Source organism: Mesitornis unicolor, unplaced genomic scaffold (genome assembly GCF_000695765.1).
Source record: "Mesitornis unicolor isolate BGI_N332 unplaced genomic scaffold, ASM69576v1 scaffold33382, whole genome shotgun sequence".
NCBI lineage: Eukaryota > Metazoa > Chordata > Aves > Mesitornithiformes > Mesitornithidae > Mesitornis > Mesitornis unicolor.
This window is the reverse complement of record NW_010167686.1, coordinates 14,821-39,869: the sequence shown is the minus strand read 5'-3', so window position 1 is coordinate 39,869 and position 25,049 is coordinate 14,821. Positions and strand designations below refer to the sequence as shown.

The 25,049-nt window shown below is 46.9% G+C and overlaps 2 protein-coding genes across 2 annotated transcripts in view; one reads left to right on the top strand and one right to left on the bottom strand.

Annotated features, from left to right (window-relative positions):
- LOC104536226 (villin-1-like) overlaps positions 1-4,428 on the top strand; it is a 5,361-nt gene extending 933 nt beyond the window's left edge. The window contains 15 exon segments of the mRNA XM_010178785.1: positions 112-295; positions 423-625; positions 1,104-1,182; positions 1,310-1,408; positions 1,503-1,656; positions 1,764-1,864; positions 2,006-2,143; positions 2,287-2,445; positions 2,545-2,724; positions 2,864-3,009; positions 3,107-3,251; positions 3,538-3,726; positions 3,882-3,950; positions 4,102-4,239; positions 4,315-4,428. Of these exon segments, the coding sequence (XP_010177087.1) occupies positions 112-295; positions 423-625; positions 1,104-1,182; positions 1,310-1,408; positions 1,503-1,656; positions 1,764-1,864; positions 2,006-2,143; positions 2,287-2,445; positions 2,545-2,724; positions 2,864-3,009; positions 3,107-3,251; positions 3,538-3,726; positions 3,882-3,950; positions 4,102-4,239; positions 4,315-4,428 (2,098 nt within the window).
- A 3,961-nt stretch (positions 4,429-8,389) lies between these two features.
- USP37 (ubiquitin specific peptidase 37) overlaps positions 8,390-25,049 on the bottom strand; it is a 31,093-nt gene continuing 14,433 nt past the window's right edge. Inside the window, exons 13-23 of the mRNA XM_010178784.1 lie at positions 24,814-24,893; positions 23,360-23,524; positions 21,833-21,898; positions 20,794-20,944; positions 16,945-17,197; positions 15,572-15,738; positions 13,694-13,754; positions 11,418-11,533; positions 10,117-10,186; positions 9,606-9,744; positions 8,390-8,588 (exon numbers count right to left, since the gene is read on the bottom strand). Coding sequence (XP_010177086.1) covers positions 8,501-8,588; positions 9,606-9,744; positions 10,117-10,186; positions 11,418-11,533; positions 13,694-13,754; positions 15,572-15,738; positions 16,945-17,197; positions 20,794-20,944; positions 21,833-21,898; positions 23,360-23,524; positions 24,814-24,893 — 1,356 coding nt within the window. The 3' untranslated portion in view covers positions 8,390-8,500. The remainder of the gene's footprint in view (positions 8,589-9,605; positions 9,745-10,116; positions 10,187-11,417; positions 11,534-13,693; positions 13,755-15,571; positions 15,739-16,944; positions 17,198-20,793; positions 20,945-21,832; positions 21,899-23,359; positions 23,525-24,813; positions 24,894-25,049) is intronic.

Below are 25,049 nucleotides of genomic sequence, written 5' to 3'. Positions count from 1 at the left end.
GCCCTCAAGAAGGGTCCAGAGTGGATGTGAAGGGCCATGCTGTTGTGCCCCAGGGGTAACCTCACCCCAAAAAGCTCCTCTTGGGACAGGAAGGAGGAATTCAGGCTGGAGGCACCTGCACTGAGATGAGGCGACCCAGGTGTCCTCCTGCTTGACACCCCCCCCCAATCCTGTTCCAATGCAGGTGGAGATGAGCTGGAAAAGCTTCAACCGGGGGGACGTGTTCCTGCTGGACCTGGGCCAGCTCATCATCCAGTGGAACGGTCCTGAGAGCAACCGAAACGAGAGGCTAAGGGTACGGCCAGGGGTGGTCCTAGGAGCCCTGGCCCCTGTGCTAGGCCTCAGTAGGTCCTCTCCCAGAGGAAGGGGGTGACTGGCCGCCCCTCCTGGATCCTGGCTGACCCCTTCTCCCCCGGGGACAGGCGATGACCCTGGCCAAGGACATCCGTGACCGGGAGCGCGGGGGCCGTGCCAAGGTGGGGGTGGTGGATGGTGAGGACGAGGGCGCCTCGCCAGGACTCATGCAGGTCCTCACGCATGTGCTGGGTGAGAAGAGGGATATCAAGGCGGCCATCCCTGATGACAAAGTGGACCAGAAGCTCCACTCTTCCCTCAAGCTCTACCAGTGAGTTATTGGGGTGGGTTTGCTTGTGGGGGCATCTCGTGGAGTGCTAGGGGGACCCAGCTCCCATCTCTGATATGTCCCACAAGTCCTGTCCCTGCAGACAGCCACCAAGAGGGGTCAAGGCCACCACAGGGGTGAAGACAGGTCCTTTGGGTGCCATTGGAGCAAGGGAACCCCCTGGTGCCATGATCTTTGGACACAGTGGCAGTGTTCCTAGGTGGCCCCATCACATTTGACACCCCTTTGCCTCTCCTCATGGCCATGAATGAGCTGGATATGACCCTGCTGCATGACAGGGCAAGCTGCAAGGCATCACAGGACAAGATGATCTCCTGGGTACCACCTCTGCTGTGATTGCGGTGTGGAAGGGGATGTGGAGGGGACACCCTCACCCATCCCTCCCAGCTCAAGGTGGGGATGGGGAGAGGGTTTTCCAGCCCCATTTCTAACCTCTCCCTCTTCTCTGTCCCCCTGCCAGCCTCTCCAATGCCAATGGGAACCTGGTCATACAGGAGGTGGGGATTCGACCCCTGACTCAAGACATGCTCTTACATGAGGTGCGTCACCCATGGTTGGGTTGCCCAGTTTCCTTGGCAGCTTTAACCCTTCTAAAGCCCACCAAAGTGTCTTTTGATGGGTTGATGCCGCCCAAAGTCCTAATTTCTGTTGTTATTCCCCTCCAAGGACTGCTACATCCTTGATCAAGGAGGTCTCAAGATCTTTGTGTGGAAAGGCAAGAACGCCAACAAGGAGGAGAAGCAGCAAGCGATGAGCAGGGCACTGGTGGGTGCTCGGTTGGGGATTGGTTATGGGACAGCCAGGCTGCCCGAGGGAGCTGGGCACACCATGCCCGTGTTTTGTGTCTGAATCCCCCCAGGGCTTCATCAAAGCCAAAAACTACCCAGCCAGCACCAGTGTGGAGACAGAGAACGATGGGTCAGAGTCAACCATCTTCAGGCAGCTCTTCCAAAAATGGACCGTACCCAACCAGACCAGCGGGTTGGGCAAGACCCACACTGTGGGCAAAGTGGGTGTGTGTCCCTTTCTGAAATTGCAGGACTCCCCAGGTTGGGATGGGGGGGCTGTGGGGACTCCCACAACCATCAGGATGTAGCTTAGCCCCCTGCCTTCCCCACAGCCAAGGTGGAGCAGGTGAAGTTTGATGCCACCACGCTGCACGCCAAGCCCCAGATGGCCGCCCAGCAGAAGATGGTGGATGATGGATCTGGGGAGGTGGAGGTAGGGTGGCTGGGACGGGATGCAGGACCCCCTTGGAGCACCCCCTGGGCTGTTCTGGGGGATGCTGCAGGGCCCAGTGGCTGCAGGGGAGGGGGATGCAGCAGCCCAGGCAGCAGCACAGCACCATCCCAAACACACCAGGTCTGGCGTGTGGAGAATAATGAGTTGGTGCCAGTGGAGAAGCGGTGGCTGGGCCATTTCTACGGCGGAGACTGCTACCTGGTGCTCTACACCTACCACGTGGGGCCCAAGGTGAACCGCATCATCTACCTCTGGCAGGTGAGACTCTCCAGGTCACTGACCCATGGGTGCAGGACAGGGGCACCTCCCTGGATTGGGGTGGGCTCTGCATGAGGGTTCCCTCTTCCCAAGAGGGAAAAGGGGACTGTGGTGGACATTGAGCCCCGCTCTGCCCTGCCCAGGGCCGCCAAGCCAGCACGGACGAGCTGGCTGCCTCTGCCTACCAAACCGTCATCCTGGACCAGAAGTACAACAACGAGCCCGTGCAGGTCCGCGTCACCATGGGCAAGGAGCCGGCCCACCTAATGGCCATCTTCAAGGGCAGGATGGTGGTGTACGCGGTGAGCACGGTGCTGCTGGGGCGGGGAGTAGGCAGCAGGGCGAGCTTGTGGCACCAGTGGTGACCTCTTGTCCTTGTCCCCCCCCGCTGCTGTCCCCAGGGCGGCACCTCACGGTCAGGCAGCAATGAGCCCACGCCATCCACCCGCCTCTTCCACGTGCACGGCACCAACGAGTACAACACCAAGGCCTTCGAGGTGCCCGTCCGGGCCTCCTCCCTCAACTCCAATGACGTCTTTGTGCTCAAGACCCCCAGCTGCTGCTACCTCTGGTATGGGAAGGTGGGTACTGTTGGGCACCGGCACCAGTGCTGCCACCCCCAGAGAGATGTCCCCATCTCCTCCCACCTCCAGGAGAGATGTCCTCACCTTCTCCTCCTCGGCTGGGGTTGGTGATGGAGCAGCTGTGCTTGCTCTGCAGGGCTGCAGCGGGGACGAGCGCGAGATGGGCAAGACGGTGGCCGACATCATCTCCAAGTCAGAGAAGCCAGTGATCGCAGAGGGCCAGGAGCCACCTGAGTTCTGGGTGGCCCTGGGAGGCAAGTCCCAATATGCCAACAGCAAGAGGTACCAGCCCTGTGTCCACACATCCTTTGTGCCTGCTCACCCTTGGGGGTGTGATGGGCCCCGTTCCCACCATCACCACTGCATTGCCCCCTGCCAGGCTGCAGGAAGAGAACCCATCTGTGTCCCCCCGACTCTTTGAGTGCTCCAACAAGACAGGCACCTTCCTGGCCACAGAGATTGTAGACTTCACCCAGGATGACCTGGAGGAGAACGATGTTTACCTGCTGGACACATGGGACCAGGTGAGCTGGGGGGCACAGACCGGGGGACACCTTTGATCCCACAAGCTGATATCCCCAGGGGGGCAGAGGACCTGCAGCAGCCAGAGGTCATGGCATGAGAGTCTGGAAACCACCATGTCCCTGTCCTCACGCTGGTTTTTTGCATCCCCCCTGCTCCAGGGAATGCTGACAGCCACCCAGTGCCCTTGGCCGTGGACAGACTCTAGATGCCCCCCAGTCACGGGTCAGACACAGCCCCAGAGGGTCCTGTCCCGACCCAGTTGTGGACATGGTGACCTCGTTGCAGGTTTTCTTCTGGATTGGGAAAGGCGCCAACGAGTCAGAGAAGGAGGCAGCGGCAGTGATGGCCCAGGAGTACCTGCGAAGCCACCCCAGTGGGCGTGACCTCAACACTCCCATCATCGTGGTGAAGCAGGGCCACGAGCCCCCCACCTTCACCGGCTGGTTCCTGGCCTGGGACCCCCTCTACTGGGACGTGAGTCATGGAGAGGGCTGGAAAGAACAGGGAGGGCCCTTTGCAGCTGGGGACCAAGTCTGGATCTGGCCCCAGCCAGCATCTCCTGGAGCAGGCAATGGTTCGTATGATCCCTGCCTGTGCCACGGCTCTGAGCACTTTTGTCCCCTTCCCAGGACAAGAAATCCTATGAGGAGCTGAGAACTGAGCTGGGGGACGAGAGCAGCCTGGAGCAGCTCACCTCAGTAAGCGGCACAGGGAGAGGGGGCAGGAGAGGGCCCAGCAAGCTCCTCCATCCCCTTGGCATGAGGAGCTGCAAGGACACGTCCTCCAGGGAGGGGACAGCTGGGGCTAGCTCGGTGCCACCTCTGATGTGACCCTGTCCCCCCCGTGCAGGTGCTCACATCCAAACAAGAGATCTTCACCAGCACCACCACCCTCCTCCCTGACAAACTGGAGACCTTCCCCCTGGACGTGCTGGTGAACGCCTCAGCAGAGGACCTGCCACGGGGCGTGGACCCCAGCAGGAAGGAGGTGAGCCAGGGGGCTGCGGGGGGGACCAGGGGGAGCCCCCTCAGCTTGAGCTCAGTCTCCTCTCTCCTCCCCCAGTACCACCTCTCTGACCAGGACTTCCAGGCTGTCTTTGGCATGAGCCGCTCCGCCTTCGGCAACCTGCCCCTGTGGAAACAACAGAAACTCAAGAAGGACAAAGGGCTCTTCTAGGGCAGGAGCCTGGGCACAGGGACACCCACAGCTCATTTATTTTTATTAAATAAAATATATTTGAAAAGCAGGGGTGCATCTTCCCTCCTGAACCCTGGGCTCAGCCGGGTTGTGGGGCTTATTTGGCAAAGAGATGGGGTGCAGGAAGACATGGATCTTGACTGAGGCAGCACAGGGAAGGACCCCCAAGCTCCTTCTCCAGGCCCTTCACCCCCTCTGTGTTCAGGGGCAATGCCTACCCCCCCGAGCACCCCCTGGGGAGCCAGAGGAGCTTCCCCCATCCCACTCCAGCAGCTGCAGCTCAGGGGTAAAGGTCCTGTATACACCTGGAGCCGCTCCCTCCATTATTGCCTGCACCTCAATAAACACGCGCAGTACCAAAGGTAAAAGCAACGCACTCCAGGCTGAGGGGATGGCACCTGTGTGGGGACAGCACCCACTCGGAACAGACACCAGGGACCACTTGTCCTTGCCGAGGGAGGGGAGGAGGGCATCTCCCTCCTGCCTGGGATCTGCTGGGGACCCAGAGAGGGGCTGGGGCAGGATTTGCATGTGGCAGGAGGTGCTAAACACACATAAACAGCCCCTGTTCCTGGGCTACGGAGCAAAGTCCCAGTGGCAAACGCAGGGCAGAGGTGTGGTGTCCATTGGCCACAGCGTTCAAGAGGTAGTGTGGAAATAAGACCCCAAACCAAGAGAGGGTTAATAAAGAAGTTTTAATTTCACAAAAAAAAAAAAAAATCTATCTACACATCATTTAAAAAGGGCCAGGGGGAACCCAAGAGAAAAAAAACAACCTGTAAATAGAGAGGAACAGGTCTGCTAAAACACAGAGAAAAGTGCTGCTCCACATCAACAGTATAAAGACTCAGAAACTCGGGGTGCAGGTAGAAACAGGCAGCGGCCACCCCAAGATGGAGTCTGGCAACAGAGCTGCACCGACAGCAGCTGCCAGGGGTCCCGCACCCCTTTTCCTCTCTTTGGCGGGTGATTACAGGGCTAATTTAAAATCTCAATTAAAAAGAAAACAAAGCAGATGAGTTATTCCCAGCCCCCCCATCCCCACTCCCCAACAGGCCGACCTCCACACGCCCCACGCCTGGATGACCGCATCAGGCAGCGCTGGGCTCGCCCTCAGCCCTTCCTCAGGAAGGGAAGGAAGATGCAGAGGGGATGTTTACCCAGGTTTTGGAGAGCCCCACTCCTCCTAGGCTGCAGCACGAGTCGAGAAACCAGTCCCTGCTTTGCAAAGGCTCTTTGTGCAGCCCTGCGGCCAGGGCTCCCCAGGGACCCGCGCACACAAGCTCCAGGTCACTGACACCAATGGTCCTGCACCTCTCCGAGTTGAGGAGGAAATCAAGACCAAATCAGCGCAGCCAAACAACGAAGGGGCGAGGGGAATGGCAAGACAGGAGTTGTTCCTTGCGTTTACTTGCTGAATCACACTTGGACTGAACGAAGCTGATTCAGGAGCGGGTGAATGTTGAACTGCCACTCTACAACTGAGGAAGAGCCTGCAGGCATTCAGGGACAGCAACCGCTCCATCTGCCTATGCCCCGGCATGGGCACCTCACCTGGAAGGGACCACCTCACCAAACCTGCTGTTGTGAGTGTGACAGCCACAGCTGGCGGGCAGCGCACCCAGCAACGATCACAGCCCTGTCTTCCTCCCCGCTGCTCTCGGACAGGGAGAGTGCTGCTTTCTGCAGGGAAGGGGCTCCACAGATGCTCCCACCAGGGTGAAGGTGCAACTGAGCTGCCACACGCCAAACAAAAAAGCTTAAATTAATTAACCGATGTCTGCATGTTTTTAATGGCTAGAATAATAAGCAAGAGCTTTTCATAAAACAAGGAACACTGGTTTCAAGCATCAGCTTTTGTACCTTTAGCCAAACAAATCTGGTTTTAAAACAAAAGGTACTGGACTGAAAAGTCAGGCAATGCTTGCTTTTATTATAAATTAACTGGAGTGCAGTGCCTCGCAAAAACAACTTTGCCACCCAAAAAAGCAGAGCTGACTTCTGCCACTACAGGAACACCAGGTATTTACAACGCTAGCATGGGATGTGCCTGTGAAAAGCAGATTTGCCCTCTGGATGGAGGAGTCCCTTCATCACGTCCGCAGGGGTGACCACTGCAAAGGACAACTCCCACGTCACAGCCTCTTCCTGTCACTCAGAACTCTACCAAAGTCAGTATCAACATAGAAAAGTGTAATGTTTTGTAATAAATTAACACACACGCTCACTCGGGCTGCATCTCACAAGATAAACGCTCTGTCACGTTTACAACCTAACATTCCCAGCTCAGACACCAGACACGTTGCCTTGACCAGGTCCATCTGACACGCGGACCGGAGGTCGGTCACTTTTCACTGTGCTGGGGTCCCCAAAGCGGCCTGGGGAGGTTTTACTGGCGGCTGTCGCTCACCAAGGTGGCATCCCCACACGGAAGAGGTGCTGCTGTCTCCTAAATCAACGGTTTTGTCTGCTTTGTTTCAGCTGATTTATTCCTGAGAAACTCCTAACGATAATTTAAAAAACTCAGAAACTCTCTCGACAGCAAAAAAGGTGTTTGCTTTGCTTTGTGGTTTGGTTTTCTTTTTAAAAGAATTCTTTCACCTCCAAAACTCAAGCTGCAAAAATCAGAACTAGAGGCCAAAACAAGAGCAACTACTCTGCTTAACAGCAACAGCTTCTCTGAAACGAATAAATGCCAGCGAAGGGAGACATCTGCCCTTGCTAAATAAGTGCAAAGGTGCTGAAAAAATGAAGTCACCAGGCTTCCCCCGCTGCTGAAACGAGCTATAAAAGGCGCGTCTCTAAACCCAATAAAACGCAACACTTCCTCCTACCTGTGCTGTTAATGCTGACCATGGGCTTTCCGAAAGCTTTCCACCTGGTTCAGTTTCACAGTTTGAGCACTCTGCACTCCCTGAAGGGAGAGCTGAGGCACAGCTGCAGTAAAACCCTCTCACCCCGGGACACAAGAACAAGGCAAGACCACGGCTCAAAGAGCAACTCCTGTGCCAAGCGCTGCTCTGCAGACCCTGCCTTTCCCCACCGCTCCCGTTTCACGATGACCCAGGCCTGCGCAGAAAGGGCAACACCTGAATGCTCCTTCTCTCACCAGGGGCTCTTGCTCACCTCCTGCTGCTGCTCTCAGTCAGCTCCAGATGTTCACCTGCCCCCACGGTTACAGCACAGCAGCCCTCAGCAATCCAACTTCAGCACAAAATAGCCATGCACATCTAAAGAGACCTCTCCTCCCAAACGGTACTCACACAACAACTTTGTGAAGAAAATGCAATCAAACAACAGACCTTGTAAAACAAAAGAAATCACAAACAGAATCTCACATCTAAAAGAGGATGACAGTGAACTGTGTAAAAAAACCCAAAACCCGACAGAGCTGCCACCAGGTACACGGTCCATCCTGCAGCACCCCCAGTTTGTCTCCTGGGACCGCATGGAAACAGCGGAGCGCTTGAAACTCACGAACGTCAAAACGCATCCGCTTGAACGGCTCCAAAACGCCCGTCAGCGAGGTGACCGGCAAGAGCGCATGCAGCGATGCAGGCTTCCAGTAAACGTTACCAACACCACACACGCCGGGTTACAGAATCTATTGCTTCAATTGTTCCTGGAGGAAAAAAAACAAAACAAGCCAAAACAAAACAGAAAAATAAAAGCCAAGTGATACGTAAATCTCTGCACTCACGTCTCCCAGGTGAACGGGCTTTTACAGTAGAGTTTATTTTTGCACTATTTTTTTAAAATCAGTTTATGAGCAGCTGTAATCTTGTGGCTTGATGCAACTCTTTAAGGCTCCATGCTGACAGAATTATTTGAGGAACACTAAAAACTTCACCGCAGGAGGATCGCTCTCGGATGTCAAGGTTTAAACGCGTGGTTCAGGCCCAGGACTCACACAGATGGTGCAGCAAACCGAGTGTCCCATATTTCTACCTTTTGTCTCTTGATTTGGCCCTGAGCTGTTTGTTACTCCTGCGTGCCTGGCACAAGTTCAGAATTCCCCTCGTTCCTCAGGAGGAACAAGGTGTTTTACTCTTCACAGAGGCTGACGAACCGATCTTCCTACTTCCATGCTAAGTGGCTGTGCATTTTTTTCCGTTTCTAGTAACTCATCGAAGATATCCCTAGAACAGAGAACAAGACCAGCAGTGAAACGTACGTGCAACAACAAACTGCTCTGTAAGATGGTCCTGCGGGAACCAGCAACTGGATTTAACCCACACGCTCAAGCATTACTGAGAAAGGTGTTACGCAGACTCAGGTGTCTGATCTCCTTGAATCCCCCAGCACTTTTTCACTTACTACAATGAATAAGGTCAGTGGTAAAGCCTCAGAGAACAGTAACAGCAGTGAAAAACTCCTGTCTGATAAAAGAACCAGAAGCAACACAGGACAGTCTGTAGATGAAGTGATATTCCTTATTAGAGCAACCAGTAAAGACAGAAGGGGACAAACTAAGGCACAAAACTCCTTCATCAGGTCCATGTGCCTGAAAAGGTATCATTTCTACCTGCAAGGCTCATCTTGCCCATGTCCTGAGATGACTGTTACTGCAACATCATAACTGCTAGGAGCAGGGATAAGGACATTTACAAGTATCAGAGCATTTAAGGGAAAACCCAAGCTCCATTATGATTCCTGGTGAAACAAACACATTGATGAGACACTGAATCCCCTTCTTAAACGATGATTTAACGCGTCTTGTTAAAAGTCTATGTATTAGAGACATACAATTCCATGCCTCTGAACTCAGAGCACTTCAATTTTGTCATTCCTGCATGTAATTCTGACTGTGATTACAGGAGGTTCCACTTAAATTTGAGAAGAAACTTCTTCTCAGTGAGGGTGATAGAGCCCTGGACCAGGCTGCCCAGAGAGGTTGTGGAGTCTCCTTCTCTGCAGACATTCAAAACCCGCCTGGACGCCTTCCTGTGCAACCTCATCTGGGTGTTCCTGCTCCGGCAGGGGGATTGGACTGGATGAGCTTTTGAGGTCCCTTCCAATCCCTAACGTTCTGTGATTGTGATTTCTTCTGACAAATGGAGATACTTTCCATCCCAGCAAAAAGGACCAGAGGAAGAAGCCCACTTCCTCACAGGCAGCAGGTGATTACTACCACCAAAACTGCCCAGGATACCTACTTGTGCATATAGAAGAAGATGTAGCCACTTCGGTCTCTGTCACACTGAACGGTGGCCTCCAGAGTTCTGGACACTTCCAGGTCGTTGTAGGTGAACCAGGACTGCTTCTTGATATCATAGACATCACTGATATAATGACCTTAAAAACAGAGAGCGCACCTTTCTTTTCCTGCTCCGGTTCAACCAGTGAGCTGGTTAGCTAGAGACCCTGGTCCAGTGACCTGTGTCAGATTTAAATGCTGAAAGACCCTTAAGATTCTGGCCCCTCCACTCTTCCTGGTCAATGAGCTGGTAACAAGCACAGGCAATGCCACAGACCCCATAGCAGCACTTTGTCCACGTGCCGCAGTTAGGCACCAAGACATCCTCAACCTGCTCCCCTGCCAGCAAACCATGATGGAAGACTTGCTTTGCTGCTTGAATTCTTCTCTGCAAATAATACTGCCACAGTAATTCTGTATTACAGATTAAGTTAGATAAGAAATGAAGAATAAAATACAGTATCTTTTACCTGAGGATGATGTGCTTCCAATATGGCTGACGATGCTGATGAGACGGTAGGAGTGAGGAAGCTCTCCTGTCTGAAAATAAAGTCCAATTAAAGAGTTCATTTTTGTCCCACAAAGTTTATGGACAGGACGATCTACACCTGAGATAACAGCTGAAACTCAATCAAGGATTACAGAAACAGACATCCTGATTCAGATCAAACCAAGTCCTTCCAGAAGTGGGAAAAAGCCTCACACTTTATTTAATTTTTCAGCAAACCAACGAACACATAAAAGGAGCCACCCTGACCTCAGAGCAGATGCTGACACGAGTTCTACACTGCAAAGTTTTCTAAACAACCATTTCCTGAGCAACTTCCACTGATGTCAGAATTAATCCTCCAAATAAACATAGAAGAGCAAAAAGGGAACACCACGCTTACTTCTGCAATATCAAAGAAATACCTTTGATAACTGTACACACACTTAACAGCTAATACTGGACATGCCCAGATTCTCTTGTCCTGAACCTGTAATATCAGCAGACAACGTGCTCTTTGCATGCAGGAAACATCACCGACAATAAAACTAAATGATGCTATTTGGCTTTTGACAATGACTTTTTAATTGTCTCTGACCAGGAGATGTTATTGATATGATTCACTGACAACACTCGTAAAATGTAACTCTCAGTTTAAGGGTAAGGAAATTGGTAAAGAAGGGTCAGAAAATAAAGACTGCTCAAGGAAACTCCAATTATTTAACCGTTTCCACTCTACACAGCACTCCTTCCAGTGAGGCAAGCAGGCAACATTCACACCACTCCTGTGTGGAGTCTGAGAGTGCCAGTGGCTGGCAGCACAGCCTGGCTTACAGCCACACTTCACCTCATGGGAATGAGAGCTTGCCACAGCTTCTCAGCTCTGGTGGTGCAGGACCTAGAGCCCATGGCGATGCAGCTAAACCACCATGCTGGCTGAAGTCCTCTCTCTAAGTAAAAACTTCAGGCCCATTGCTTTACTTGCACTGCAACATTTCTAGTATAAAATTACTGTTTCCTTTTCACCATTATCCACACCTTGGAGAAACTCAGAGGGTCTCTGCAGCTCTTTTCTTTTGTGTTTGTTTGGTTGGTTCGGTTTGTTTTGTTTATTAAAATGACACAATAGGAGAGACTCTTAAGGACAGCAATTTCCTGCCTTCACTTCTGAACATAAAAGTCCTTTCTAGACTCTACATCTGCTCTGTAAAACTCTCCAGCGCTAAACTGATGGTAAAGAAGGGGTGTATTTCTCAGTTGGCTTTTGAAATCATAAGATCCCACCTCAGCATTTCTTTTCAGCTCTTCTGCTTCAGCTTCTGAATACTCCATGTCAAGAATGTCCTCATTCCCAGAGTCTTCATCAGAGCCAACGCTGTCCAGGAGAGAGCTGTTAAACTCTAGACAGCATGGAAACGACGACACCGGGTAAGAAGCCGTGGCACACAGAGGAATTCACAACAGGTTGATATGTATCTATCCACATAAACAAGCACAATAAAATGCTAATGGTTCAAGCTTCCTTTCCAAGGAAAGCAGGAGACATTGGAATTTCCAAATAAAAACTCTCTTTCTCCAGCTTGTCAGGGCAATAGTTATGAAAAGTATCTCAGACTACAGAAGTAATTTTAGCATCATATCTCAAAGACGATGACTTTTACAAAAGAGTACTGTAACAATGGTAACTGGGTGACAAAAGAGCACTTAAACTGCCAGTCTGCTCCAGAGCACTGATGGGCTGCGGCCAGAACCCACATTAAAGGAAGCACAGCCAAGCTGGTCAGTGAACTTGAAGTTTCTGCACCAAGAAGCTATGAATTACAGTTTTAACTATAAGTTGCATTAACAAAGTGCATTTCTCAATTACAACTGGCATCCAAATGCTACTGCTGGCAGCAGGCATCTTTTCATTGTTTTCAATGGTAAGAAGGCTGCTCACCGCAGGAACTTCCAGTTTGCTTGGCTGAGCAAACTGCAGGCAGCTTTCTGTAAAGAGCCGGAAGGCACCGCTGCTCCCTGTACACGCTGTTCCAAACTTCCTGGGATTCTGCAGCTACCCGACTAATTTAAGATTTCGTACAGTACTCATTAGGAGAAGTAGCTACGTTTTCACCAGCTAAATTAAAGCCACGGAGCGCTGGGTGGATGAGAAGTTGAGATTAACAGGACACCGCTCAGGATACTTTATTTATTTTATTTTTTTTAAAGAGACTATCAGCCAGTTATGATGCAGATGTTCTGCTTGCCATGTTAAACCATCAGACTCTGGATTAGTATAATCTTCTTGGGAAGTTTATAGATTAATCCCTTTAACTGAGAATATTTTACTGCTGGTTTCCATGCTTGTTCAGGCTGTTGTAAGCCAGACTACAGCCAAGAAACAGCCACTTGGGTATTGCTAAACACCACCTCACCAATGGCTGCTGGATGACGAGTGGCTCTTTGATCACAGCACCACTGGAAACCCTTCTAAGATAAATGCTACCAGACATATGGTCAAGATTCTTAGCATCTCCTTGAACAACTGCTGGTTGGTGCCTCACAAACGACAGTAGCGAGTTGAGAAGCACAAGGCAATGCTCATGTTTAAGTCAAGCGACTGCAAATCAGGAGGAAGAAGGATTTGGATTTCTAGGGCTGAAGTCTTCCCAGAAATAAATCAAGGAAGATCTGAGAGGGACTGGGCACTCTGTCTGCCAGAGCTCATCCAGGGCCAGGACTCAAGCTGAGGGACGTTTAAGCAGCATTCAACTTTCTCCTCTTCAGAAGCAGACACAGGTTCATCCAGTAACAACTGAGGGCCTTTAAAGGTGCCTGAGCAACTACGAGTATCTTAACACAATACTTCATTACACCTCCCTCTCCCTCCTCGGATCAAGAATTTTCTCTGGGTTATGCTCTGCTCTGCCAGGTCGTATGAAATCACTTGCATGCCAGCCTCACACAAATGTTAAACAGTGCCCGAGGCTCACCATGCTGTCTGGATTCGGGAAACACAGATAGCGTACTCTGAGTTTCTTTTTTCACAGCCAACAGCTATACCTCACAGTGAGGTCTGTCTCTCTCCTATCCTTTATCAGGCAGGGAGAACACTTATTTGTCTTCCTGGGCAAGGCCAGTGCATTAATTAATCAGCACTAAAATATCAACACAAGTAAGAAATAATCCTTATGCTTTGACTAGAGGCATCAGCATGCCTGCTTTTCCTAGGAATGCGAAATTTCACGGTCCATTTTGCTATATATATTCATATATTCATTATAATAAAATGAATATTATAAAAGTACAATATTATGTATCTAATTATGCATTTGTTTACATATATAAAAATAAATTAAAACCTCAAGAGACTGAAATAAGTCATATTTCTTACTAAAATTTTCCTGGTATTTGCTTTCAAAACCAAGAGCAAGAAAAGCTGACCTGAGCAAAGCCAAACACAACAAAGCACACACCAAAAGAGCACGAAATCCCAGCTGTATTAGACACTCAGGAGCTGCACTCACACATATCTATTTCCCTCAAAAGCAACCTCCTTGAAGAAGTTAAACGAGTTTCACCTTGTAGACTTAATTCCGTGGCTCGTTTAAGGTCATCATCCTCTTTCTGCTCTCGTGCCTCCTGACGGGAAGAGAACAAAACTTAGCTCATTGAGACACTTCACTGTTTAAAATTCTTGTAGTGCTCTTTTTCCATTGAAACTGTGCTGCTCTGGTTTCTACAACAAACCTGACATTGTAAATTAAAGGTTCCATGTGAAGGAATGTTTGCAACCAGCCAGAGTCCAATGTTCCTGCGCAGCAGAACCTGGGACAAACCTTCATTAAGGCTCGTCAAAGTTCCTGAAGTTTGGTATGCAGCAGAGCGAGTCTGTAGTAACACCAATTGCTTTCTCTGGATCATTAGTTTGAAAAGCATCCGAATGAATTTGCAACGTTTCGCTAAGGAAAGCTGTCACCCACACACAAAGCTCCTCACGCTTCAGCAAAATTTAGACGACCTGTGCTCAAAGCCAGCTGAGGGCAGGGTCATTAAATCCTGCCATATTTCACTATTTTTAAGGCATTTGAAGGTGGAGCCAGTGGTTCCATGTCACAGGTGAAACTCAAAGGCAGGATGTGAAAAAAAAAAAAAAAGACACCACCATGCAACCAGGTATTAAAAATATTACCACGAGCAAGTAGCCAAGAAACCTCAAGTCAACAAACCCTTCTAATGTTTGGATAATATCATGGCCCTGGTCCTTCCACCACTCTTGAAAGCTCAGAGCTACAGCCAGCCAGGCGATAATATTTCATGAGCTGGCTTCTTAATTCAGGGTTTGGATGCTTTGGGTGCACCTGAACGCAGAACCCTAACTACGTATTTCAAATCAAGATAAACACAGCTACTGTGTTTCCATGCCTGAATCATCAGAATAACAGATTTTTGCTTCAGAACTGCAGCAGAACTACACTCCAAGGGCAGTTTTACATTATTAGCATGAGGCCTTTTATCTCACTATTTCTAAAGCATTTAAAAATCTTTGTTAAACCATTCACTGTTGCTGAATCAAAGCTACATCTGGCATGGAACAGAACAACCAGCACCTCCTAATGAGTAATGGGAGAGAAAATCCAAGAGCCATGGAAACATCAGATCTCATAAGGAAAACCATGATAGCTTTAGTATTAGTAGAGAGCAGACAAGGGCACTTATTTAAAGACCTGGCTAAGTGCTTGCTCCACTCTCAATGGCTCAGTTAAACTTGTGGACATTAGTTACAGGTCTTGAAATTCAAGTGGAATACAAATGGTTAGCACACAATCCGAGATCCCAACTCTTTCCAAGTCTAATTTAAAGGACTTGCTTTTAGACTACATTATTTGGGAATCTTTTTCCAATTTACTGACAGGAGAGGATCACATACATGCTCAGTTCCTATATTCTTCACTAAGCATCCTCTACTTTCAGAAACAAGGCACTGGGATAGACAAATCTTTAACTTGACCTGGCATGGCCCACTTTCGCCTTTGCTTTGAAGCCTGCTTCTTTCACTTTGCATCTTGACAAAACACGCTGCAGGGCCTTCAGGCAAGAAGCTAAGGGTAGGTTTGGTTCTCAGTGACAGATAGCAAGAGTTTAGTTTAGTTTATCATCGTTCTTATATAATGTTACAAGCCAGTGTATAAATGTGCACAGAAAGCTTTGAGAAATCTGCAGGTCTGTGATGTGATATCTGGTTTCCAAAGCACACACAAAACGTGTCCAGACGTATCCAGTGCTGTCACTCTACTGACAAGGGAGCTAGAAGAAACCCAAACCTTTTTTTCAACTGGTTCTCCCAAAAAAGCAGGAGCATCCCTTTGCCGTTACTGTCTAAACAGAAGCTTTTCCTTCAGCCATCACGTTTCCAGTGCTGGGGAAGACAACTCAAGAAAGCAAATTTTATTCCTTACTTGCTCTTGAAGGCTTTGAGCCAGCGCCTGCTGAAGTTCCTGTTCTTCCCTCTCTCTCTCCATATCGTACTGCTGCAGCCAGTCAACCTCCCCCTGGGAGCCTTCTGGAGTTTTGTTTTCCTTATTCTCATCAAAATCTTTAGTTATTTCGGTGAAGTTGGCAGGACCTGAGGAATCAGAAAGTACAGTTATGCTTTCCTGGGTCTTCTGTTTGTTACCAGCTAAATCCTCTCTAAATCACCACAATCCTTGCAGCACAGTGACATCTATTGACAGAGAGAGCTCACCAGACAAAAAACCACACAAAAGTCAAATGGAAAAAGCTCCAAAGCACAGTCTTAATGTTATTTTAACAGGTGTAGATGAACCATTTGATGACTCGCTGAGTCCGTTCTCTTCTTAGCCCTTTATGTTCACTCAGACAGAGCAACTTTAACTAAAGGAAGATGTCCCACACCACCAGGTTTCTGCAGCCATGAAGCTGATACTTGAATTTCTCTAGAAGAAACCATGGATTACAAAAATTTACATTGCATATTACACCTCGGAGTACACCAGACAAAGCCACAATTAAAGCCAAATCACACGTAAGACAGAAGGAAGCACGTATCTCAAGCACTGTTTAAATTTGTCAACTTTTTGCTTCAGGAAAGAGCCTCAACCTTGCGAACTTTATCTACAGCTTTAAAAGTGCAAGAAGATAATAACTTTTCAGTTCACCTTTGAAGTGAACACTGTGACAGAAGTATTTTATAAAACTTTGGAAGTGAACATTCATTCAACCACTGCATCTGCTGCAGTTGCAGGACAGCGATTCTCCCATTTGCTGGCAGCTGAGAAGTCAGGACCTGCTCTGACAGCTGCCACGCAGCAACACGTGAAGCTTTCTACTTCTGCCCTGTGCAGACTTCTGCTCGTGAGTTCTTAGTAAGGATTACACAAAGCAGTCTCAGTTTCCGTGACCCCTTAAACATGAGACCACTAGAACCAGAACTACAATCCACGAGTTTAATACTCTTACAAAAAAACAGATTTGTGACCTTTGAAAACTTCCAGTGTAAGAATACTCACTTGACACAACTGCTATTTGAGGATCACGCCGCAGAAAAGACATCTTTTTTCATATCTAAATTAGCCCTTTTTGAAAGCACCACCAATTATTCAGTGTGTACAAAAAAAAATACATTCACATTTTCACAGTTCAGCGAATTAAACACTTTATACACAGGGAAACTGTAAGAAAACTGAGGAAGCCAGGCAGTTTCAGCAGTGCACTTGCACCCAGATTCTGCTACTACACATTACCAACCTGCTACTATCAGTAACCTGCTTTAGCTCACTGTAGTTCAATTAAGATGGTTACTCTGCCTTACCCGAGTCTAATGCTGCTTTGGGTTTCTCCATCTCCATAGATTCCAGGTTTTCCGGCAATTCCTGAATTTCGTCGTCTCCAAAACCAGTGTCTAGGCTGCTTGTGGGCTTATCTTCATCATGGCTCAGAGACAGAGAAGCTTCCCTTTTGCTAATCTCTAAGACAGCTGCTAGCAGCTCATCTTCGCTCATCCCATCAAAACCAGCGTTACCCAGATCAGGTTTATCACCTTCCATTTTACTTCTTTTTGAACCCTGGAGATGAATGGAGTTACAATTAAACGCTTGAATAAACAGGTATATAACATCAGCTTTACATTTTTGTGGAGATTTTATTTATTTTATTAACCCCAGGGAATGGGGGCTTGGCTCTGTCAACAGACTCAATGGAGAGACAACCTTTGTAGCTACATTCACTCCAAGGAATAATATTTAAATATAAACTACAGCCAGTTTTTACAGGCCCTGTAGATTAACATTTGCAAAATAACTCTTCCCTTCTCCTTTCTTTCCTTAAAATGTGTGTTCCACCTTCGGGTTCTGATGAATCCTCAAGCTTCTGGCGGGTCAGTGCGGAGACACAAGCAGCAAAATTGCAAGTTTGTTACCAAAGGCTGAAGCAGCAACATGAGAGTAACAGAACTGGAACACAGGGATGAAAGAATAGGAACTGAAATCAGGCTGGTGCAAAGAGCAATTAAAATTGGGTTTGGTGCTGCAGACTTGCCACACAAAATCCTGAGTGGTGGGGAGGACTCTGCAAACGGAGTAGAGCAGTTAACCAGGGAAACGGGGGAACTGTTCCCTCCTAAGGAGAACAGAATGACTTTAAATTGGAAGAAAGGAAAACCACTTCAGTCTTAATCTGAATTTTTCCTTTTTCAGTAATTTTCCCAAAACTGACACTCATCAACTCCTACACCATATTGATTTACGACTAATAAAGTCATTTCAATGATTTTGATAGTAACGTAAGCAGATTACCCTCCGTGTATACATATTTACATAATCACACTACTTACCATATGCTTCATTTTTTCCCCATATATTATGTTAAAAATGGGGAAAAATAGTTTCTATTAGAATGTACTTAGCTAGGTTTTATTCCAAACTGCATTTGGATGGATCTCAGAACTTTGTTAAAAGGAACAAAAGTAATTTTTACTGCTGCTTTTTACTTAAAGACAGCAAGCTTTTGATAAGCAAGGACAGTTGTACATAGCACACATTTAATATCAAAACTGGCTCATCAAACAAGATCAGCAAATAAACTAGCCAACTCAATTCTTTGTCTCTGGCCATCGTGCCCTCCAAGAACCAGAACTTACAAACTCAAACCTCCCTCCTCACATCTATTCATGCCCTGAATAAGGAGAGCAGAGGACCTGCTTTTTAAGAGTTCCCACTTCCCTCTCTGCACCTGCAGGCTACCAACATCAAAACTGATTTAGCTGTACAGCGAGCTCTGCTTACAGCCACTTTGCCAACAACTACCACTGTTTCAGTGGCTGGACTTTAAAGACTTGGCAGCATCTGTGCATTATTTGAATACAGCTTTTCTATTAGAAATTATTTGCATAGATTTTAAGTAGCTTAGGCTCCAAGACAGGCTGTTTTAAGTAAATGTTTTTCAAGAAGTACTCCAAATACTACTGCAGAGGCAGCAATCGCAGCTCTGCCCGCTTCAGCTGGAAGCTGGGCTATTTGCCCCTACAATCCAATGTCTGTCAAGCCCCCAGTGCGATCCCATCCACAGCTGCTGAGCAGCACACCCAGGGAAATGGTGCAGCAGCAATAAAGCCACTTCTAAGGACCAGGTCCTTCCAGGACAACAAGGAAGAGGACAGAGGATCTGGTTAATGATCACAGATGGCTGCTCAGGCCTGTGGTTGAGGAGTGGCCAACATGCACACCACAAACAATAAAGTCACTTACGTGGAATCCTCACCACCACCGTCTCTTTCCCACGACAGCCTGGAAAGCCTAAAATTAATTTGCTATTCAAATTAATAGGCTTTATTCGCACAATTTCTGCTCTCACAGGGCTTGTGCGATAGACACCACCTACACTTCCTCAACAAACAAAACTTGAGGAACAATTGTTTAGAAAGTTTGGAATGCTTTTTCTACGAGGGACTTCAAAGCCAAGCCAGTTTCCTTTCCCCATCCACAGCCAGCTCTAGACGTGCCATCCAGGACAGCAGTTGCCTACTCAGGCCCCGAGATCTTCAGCAAAGGGTTTTCTGCTTTCCCCAAAGCAAGCCATTCCATTCCTAACTTCTGAGCATCAGAAAGCTTTCCCTAATATTTAATATAAAAATTATTACCTGCAATTTAAGTCTTTTTCTTCTTATTCTATCTGCCATGAAAACAGCACAAGTGTTCCCATTAATTTCTTTCCTTTCCTTGAAGATACAAGCCCTGCTTAAGTTTCTCCTTAATCTAAAGCACCCAAGTTCACTTCTCTGCTCTTCCCTCCACCAAATTCTTCCTTTCTAGAGCTCTGACCATTCATGTTCCTCTCCTCTGGCCTCTCTCCAACTAATCTATAACTCTTCTGGAGTCCAAAGCTATATATAGAACTCCAGGTAAAGCTCAATGCTGAGGAAAAAAAGGAAGGATTACTTCATGCAACCTACAGGCTATGCACACTTGTGTTTTCAACCGGCCTGACCTTGTGACCAACTCACCCTTTGCTCCTCTCTGAAGGCCCACTTCTTTCCCAGCTAATCCCACCCTGCGTTTACAGCTGATTAGTCCTGCTAAGATTAGCACCTTTGGCCCGATCCTACTGAACAACTCCTCCTGTTTTTAGGCAATTACTCAGATTTGTCAAGATCATGCTTAACTGTGGTTCTGAGTTTCAACACACTTGCAGCCCTTTACAGCTCTGTGTCTTCTTACAATTTAATACTATTAGTTTTACCATTTATTAAATACCAAATGGATTGAGATCATTCCCTGGTTTGATCTTATCAGAAAAGAAACTATAGACATCTACCTACTGTTATACAGCCAGCTTTACAACTGTCCTTTCAGGCTATAATCAAGACCACAATTCTCTGCTTGATTAAAATAACCTCATTAACACTGTCAAAAACTTCAGAGAAGTGGTGATGCAGGACTCCTGTCCTAAGCACTAGGCCTGCAGCACTCTAATAGAAGAAAGTGGTACTGCAAGATAATCCTCTAAGCTTCTTGCTTTCCCTTCTGGGTCATCATTCTTCCCCAGACAACTCATCGACCTACTAATACACTGCCCTGATGGAGGCATCTTGGCAACATTCGTACTAGCCACAATGAAGAGCTAAAAGGCAATTTGAAGTTCATCGCACCTTTACACCAATGAACTCAATCTCTCCACAATTCTATGAGTCCAACTCCAAAGAGAGCTTCAGTTTCTAAAAGCTTTTAAAAAGCCACACTTGAAAGGGGACACAAATTGGATGTGCAACAAGGTCCCTCAGTTGAATGTTTTGCTTAGCCCAGCTTGTACTGGATCTAATTTAATCAAGGGCTTTGCGGCATAATTTTATTATTGACCATGAAACTTCAGCATAGAAATATTATTAGTGAAAGTTACCCCAAGGACTGACAGAACTGCTAAGCAGCTGGCACACATAACCTGAAAACTTAAGTGCAGTTGCAACACAATTACCTCTGTTCCCAGTGGGAACCCAAGACAAGGGTACAGAGGTCAATTAGCAAAGCACTCCCTTACAGTACTGCAGTGCTGATTAGGAGAAAAACTTACATCAATTTTACTTCGATTCTAAGCCAAGAGAAGCACAGGCCAGACAGGAGCACATACAGGATCTATGTAGATGAAAGACTGTGGTTTTTTCCCTTACCTTTTCCGGCTCTTCTTGCAGTTGTTGCTGATCTCTACTCTGTATGTTACACAACCTTTGGCTATGGGCAACAGAGCGCTTCAGTGGCTCATCATCACTGTCAGAGTCTACACAGAGTGCTGCGGAGCTCTTTGACGTGAAAGTGTATTTTCTGTAAGCAATAAACACAGCTATAAGACTGTTAAACAGCACTCATTTGAGTCGAGCCCACAGTGACGTGCACAACTCGGCACAAACCATGTGACTTCTGAAGTTCACTAAGCCGGACACAGGACTTTCCACATCATTACAAGGATATAAAAAGCACAAATCTGCACAAGTTTTTCAGTTTTCCCATTTGCTTCTTTAGGAGAGAACACAAGGGAGTCTGGAGAAGTTGCAATTTCTGCTCAGTTAGGAAATGTGCTCTTTAAGTATTCCACACCACAAAACTACCCTGTGTGAGACCACATTTTTCACTGTATCAAAAACTGACCTTTCAAAATGGCCTGTAAGAACAATGCCTCTCATCTTTGAAAATAAACTTAAAGAACCACCTGTTCCAAAAGCACACACTGGGGCTCCATAGAGCCAGAATAAAGAGCAAGAGTGCAAAATTTGAAGCTGTTCTGCTTCTTGTATACGTGACTTGCAACTACAAATGCAAGCTAGTTAAAGATGGCTGGCACTGACAAATCATCAGTACAAACTAAACCCAGTTCTCATTCTTATGCTCAGCCTTCTGTTCTGAATAAAAAAGAAATAAATAAATAAAGCTTTGCTTACTTACAAATCCTGAAAGGCTCTCAGGAAAAATGCTAAGGTGATTGTGTCAACTAGGTAAACTGTACCACTGATGTTAATTTCATCTAGCATGTAACACAAATCAAACTCAGATATGAAAAAAGACAGTAGCTGAAATAATTTATCACAATAGAAAAGATAAGAAAATAAAATGAGTAGAAAAAGTGGAATGATTAAAGGATTAGAACATTTTTAAATGCCTTAGAAATTATCCCATGAAACCTCAGGCCATGGGCATTTCAGAGCTATAACTCACCTACAAGGTGTGGAAGTGCTTATAGTACAGGAGTTCACCATTTGGGAGGCTTTCAATGGACGGGAACTATTAAAAAAGCAGAGCATTTATTGCAGCAGTTAGAGTCTTTAAAAGTTAAGTGTTTACTTGTCTGCTTTGCATGCAAATCCATGCCCAAAGAACAAGCAGAATACCACTACATACTTGCTAATTGCTTTTTAGAGTAGTAGCTCCATCATGCTATAAATATACAACAGTTGTTCAAAACCATATATAATCCTTTAAACTTGATTCACTTCTTAGTGATGCACCCTTAGGGATAAGCTCACAAATCAAAGGCTTTGGGTTCCCATGTCAAGACAACTCATTCCTTCTTTTTAATTCCCCCAACACTTGAGTTCCTGCTCCCAAACCAGAGTCTCCTGCCGCAGTCCAGATCAGCCGGTTTTCTGGCATGTCCCATGTCTCCATTTCTCCTCCCTTACCCAGATTCCTCTAAACAAACTTCCTGCTCCATTTGATCAGGTGCTCCTCAAAGTCCATCACTATCACTACACATCTATCCACCAGATGGCTGCCAATGCAGAAGTCTTTCCCCATCTTCCCCTTCAAACCTGGGCTGGTTCTTTCCAGCCTAGTCACCCTTCCGCTCTCTGGTCAATCGGCATGGTTTAAATTATTTTAAATTTAAAAAAATAAAGCGCCACTGGAAAGCTATTTGAAATTTATTTTCAAGTTATTTCTGTTCTGGTTAGCTTAAGCCGTTTGTTGTGTTTAAGGGGTAAAGAATTCTATTGTTAAAGCGAACTCTTGGAAAACATCCCTGTCAAATGCCAGCAGGCATTCAGCACAAGAACACGTCACACCGCTGAACACAGACACCAGATGTGTCCTAACTCACTATGGCTCCCGTGGTTATGTCACGAGGCAGAGACCACAAGAGACCCGAGGGTTTCTTGTGCCTTATGCTGCCACGGACTTCCTATGTGACAACTGGCACATTTAACCTCTGTGTTTCAGGACAAGCAGCTGTACAGAAATAACTGTCACAGGTAAAAGGAGAGAGTATTTTCAGCACATGAAGTGTTCAGACACTACTGTGGCACAGGAAAGACAATGAAAACAGAATGATAGCACAGGAGGTGCAAGTGGAAATCAGCAGGAAAAGGCAGGATGTTACATCTCCTACACAGAGTTAAGTGTGCTGTGAAGGGAAAGGCAATCTGGATTAATTTGGAAAGAGAGGTGTAAGTTTCAGAAATTACTAACAGACACTCTCTTAAAAAGGATAGAGAGTTAGTGTTCTTTGCTGTCCTTGAAAACATCTCACCAAACATCCCCTAGATAATGTCCCAGCAACTCTACCTACTGCTTCTATCACTCTTCCTTTCCATACATGTTCTCATGATGGCACCGTTACAAACCAGCAGTGCACATCTGAAGCTGCATAATTTTACCTTTTCCTTGCCCAGACACCTTCTGATAACTGCCTAACTTGTGACATTTGTGCTTAACATGGCACAGATTCATTGCAGGTTGCACACTTACATTGCAGAATGGACATTCCATCCCAGTGTCAGCGGCAGCCTTGTGCTGTCCATACAGTGTGAAAGCAGGGTCAAGTATCTTGGAATAACCACCTGCTGCCCAACTTTATGATTGAGAGACAATGCTACATTGAAGCTGTATCGTTTCAGATGAAGAATCAGGACCCTGAGGTATACAAGAGGACAAATGTTAATGTCAGGACAGAGTCAGAGAAAACCTATTCAAAATCCAAGTAGCCCTGCTTACAAAATGCATTCACCTGACCCAAACAGATTACTACTTCGGGGTGGTAGGGAAACACTATCCAGCTCTTATCTAGCAAGAGACAGGTAATTACTCTCCTGACCATCACTCAACTTTGTGCAAGGTGCAGAGTGCAGACTCTGACAACTCAAGAGGCTTCCTGCTTTGATTTACATTACCTTGCTCTGCAGTCAAGCAGAAGCAAGCAGCTCTTACTGAACTCATTATTTCTACTACATACTGAGAGGTAGGAAGCAATCGAAACATTACCATTATAGGCCAGAATGCTGCTGTATTACTCCCAGATATTCAAGAATGTGATGGAGGGATCATACAGTTGACAGCAAGTGCAAAGGAACTGTGCGCTTGGTTTATCTGTCACAGCATTTTCTTTTTGAAAGAGCTTTTGACTACAACAGTCTAAAGGACCTGAAAAGGCCTCCTTACACTGAATCTCCTCCCTTATGCTGCACTTTGTACTATCTATTTACATCATGCAGCTGTATCATCACTTACAGTGTATTTATGCTAGCACTGCAAAACCCTATTTAAGCAAAACACAAGCTAACTACCAAGTTCACTGTAAGTACACCTGGGACAAGGGCATTGACCAGATTAAGTCATCCCATAGTCTCTTTTAGCTTTATATTCCATGATAAAACGATCCCTAACTCCAAGCACACCCATTCTAAATAATGAACTAAACTCAAATCACAAGGTCAGACACTATTAAGCATGCCATTAACCCTCAAAGTGTCTGCCTTCCTCCTCCAAGTGCCATGCTTACTGAGAAAGAAAACAAGTATCAGCATGGGAAGAATTAATTGCTCAAAACAAAAGCCTCTATATACCTTCTGGCACTAATGCCTCCAACTTGGTCCTGCCCATCAGGTCAGCTGAGCACAAAATAATGTATTTACAGTTTCCACTTCCCTCACGCCCTCGAAACCCCAAGAAAAAGGAAAAACTCAGCTGTCCTTGTGTGGTGATATGGAGGAAAAAGAAGTGCTGCAGAGGGTGCCCAAGAGTTTCTTCAGAGAGAAACTGAAGACTAGCATGAAGACTACTGTCTGCATGTACACCTTTCTCACATGCTGACCACTGTATATGCTCCTTTACCCATTATCCCAGCCCTACTCTTCAGGGGGCTTCTGCTTGCACTTTTTTAACACATGCTTCCAGGAAAGAGAGGAGCAGAGGTCAACATTTACCTGGGAAGCCTGTTGAACTTGTGTGTGACAACAGCAGACTTTCCATTGCACTTCTCACAGGAATATTCAATCTCCTCTGCCTGTTTAAGAGAGCAGAAAAACAACTGGTGGAACAAAAGACACAAACAGATCTCAACAGAAAGCAGATCACTTTTGGCTGTCATGGAAGCTCTTCAAAACAGCAGTTACACTTAAAATTATAATCACCTTCAACAGAGCCTAACAAGAGGGCATCT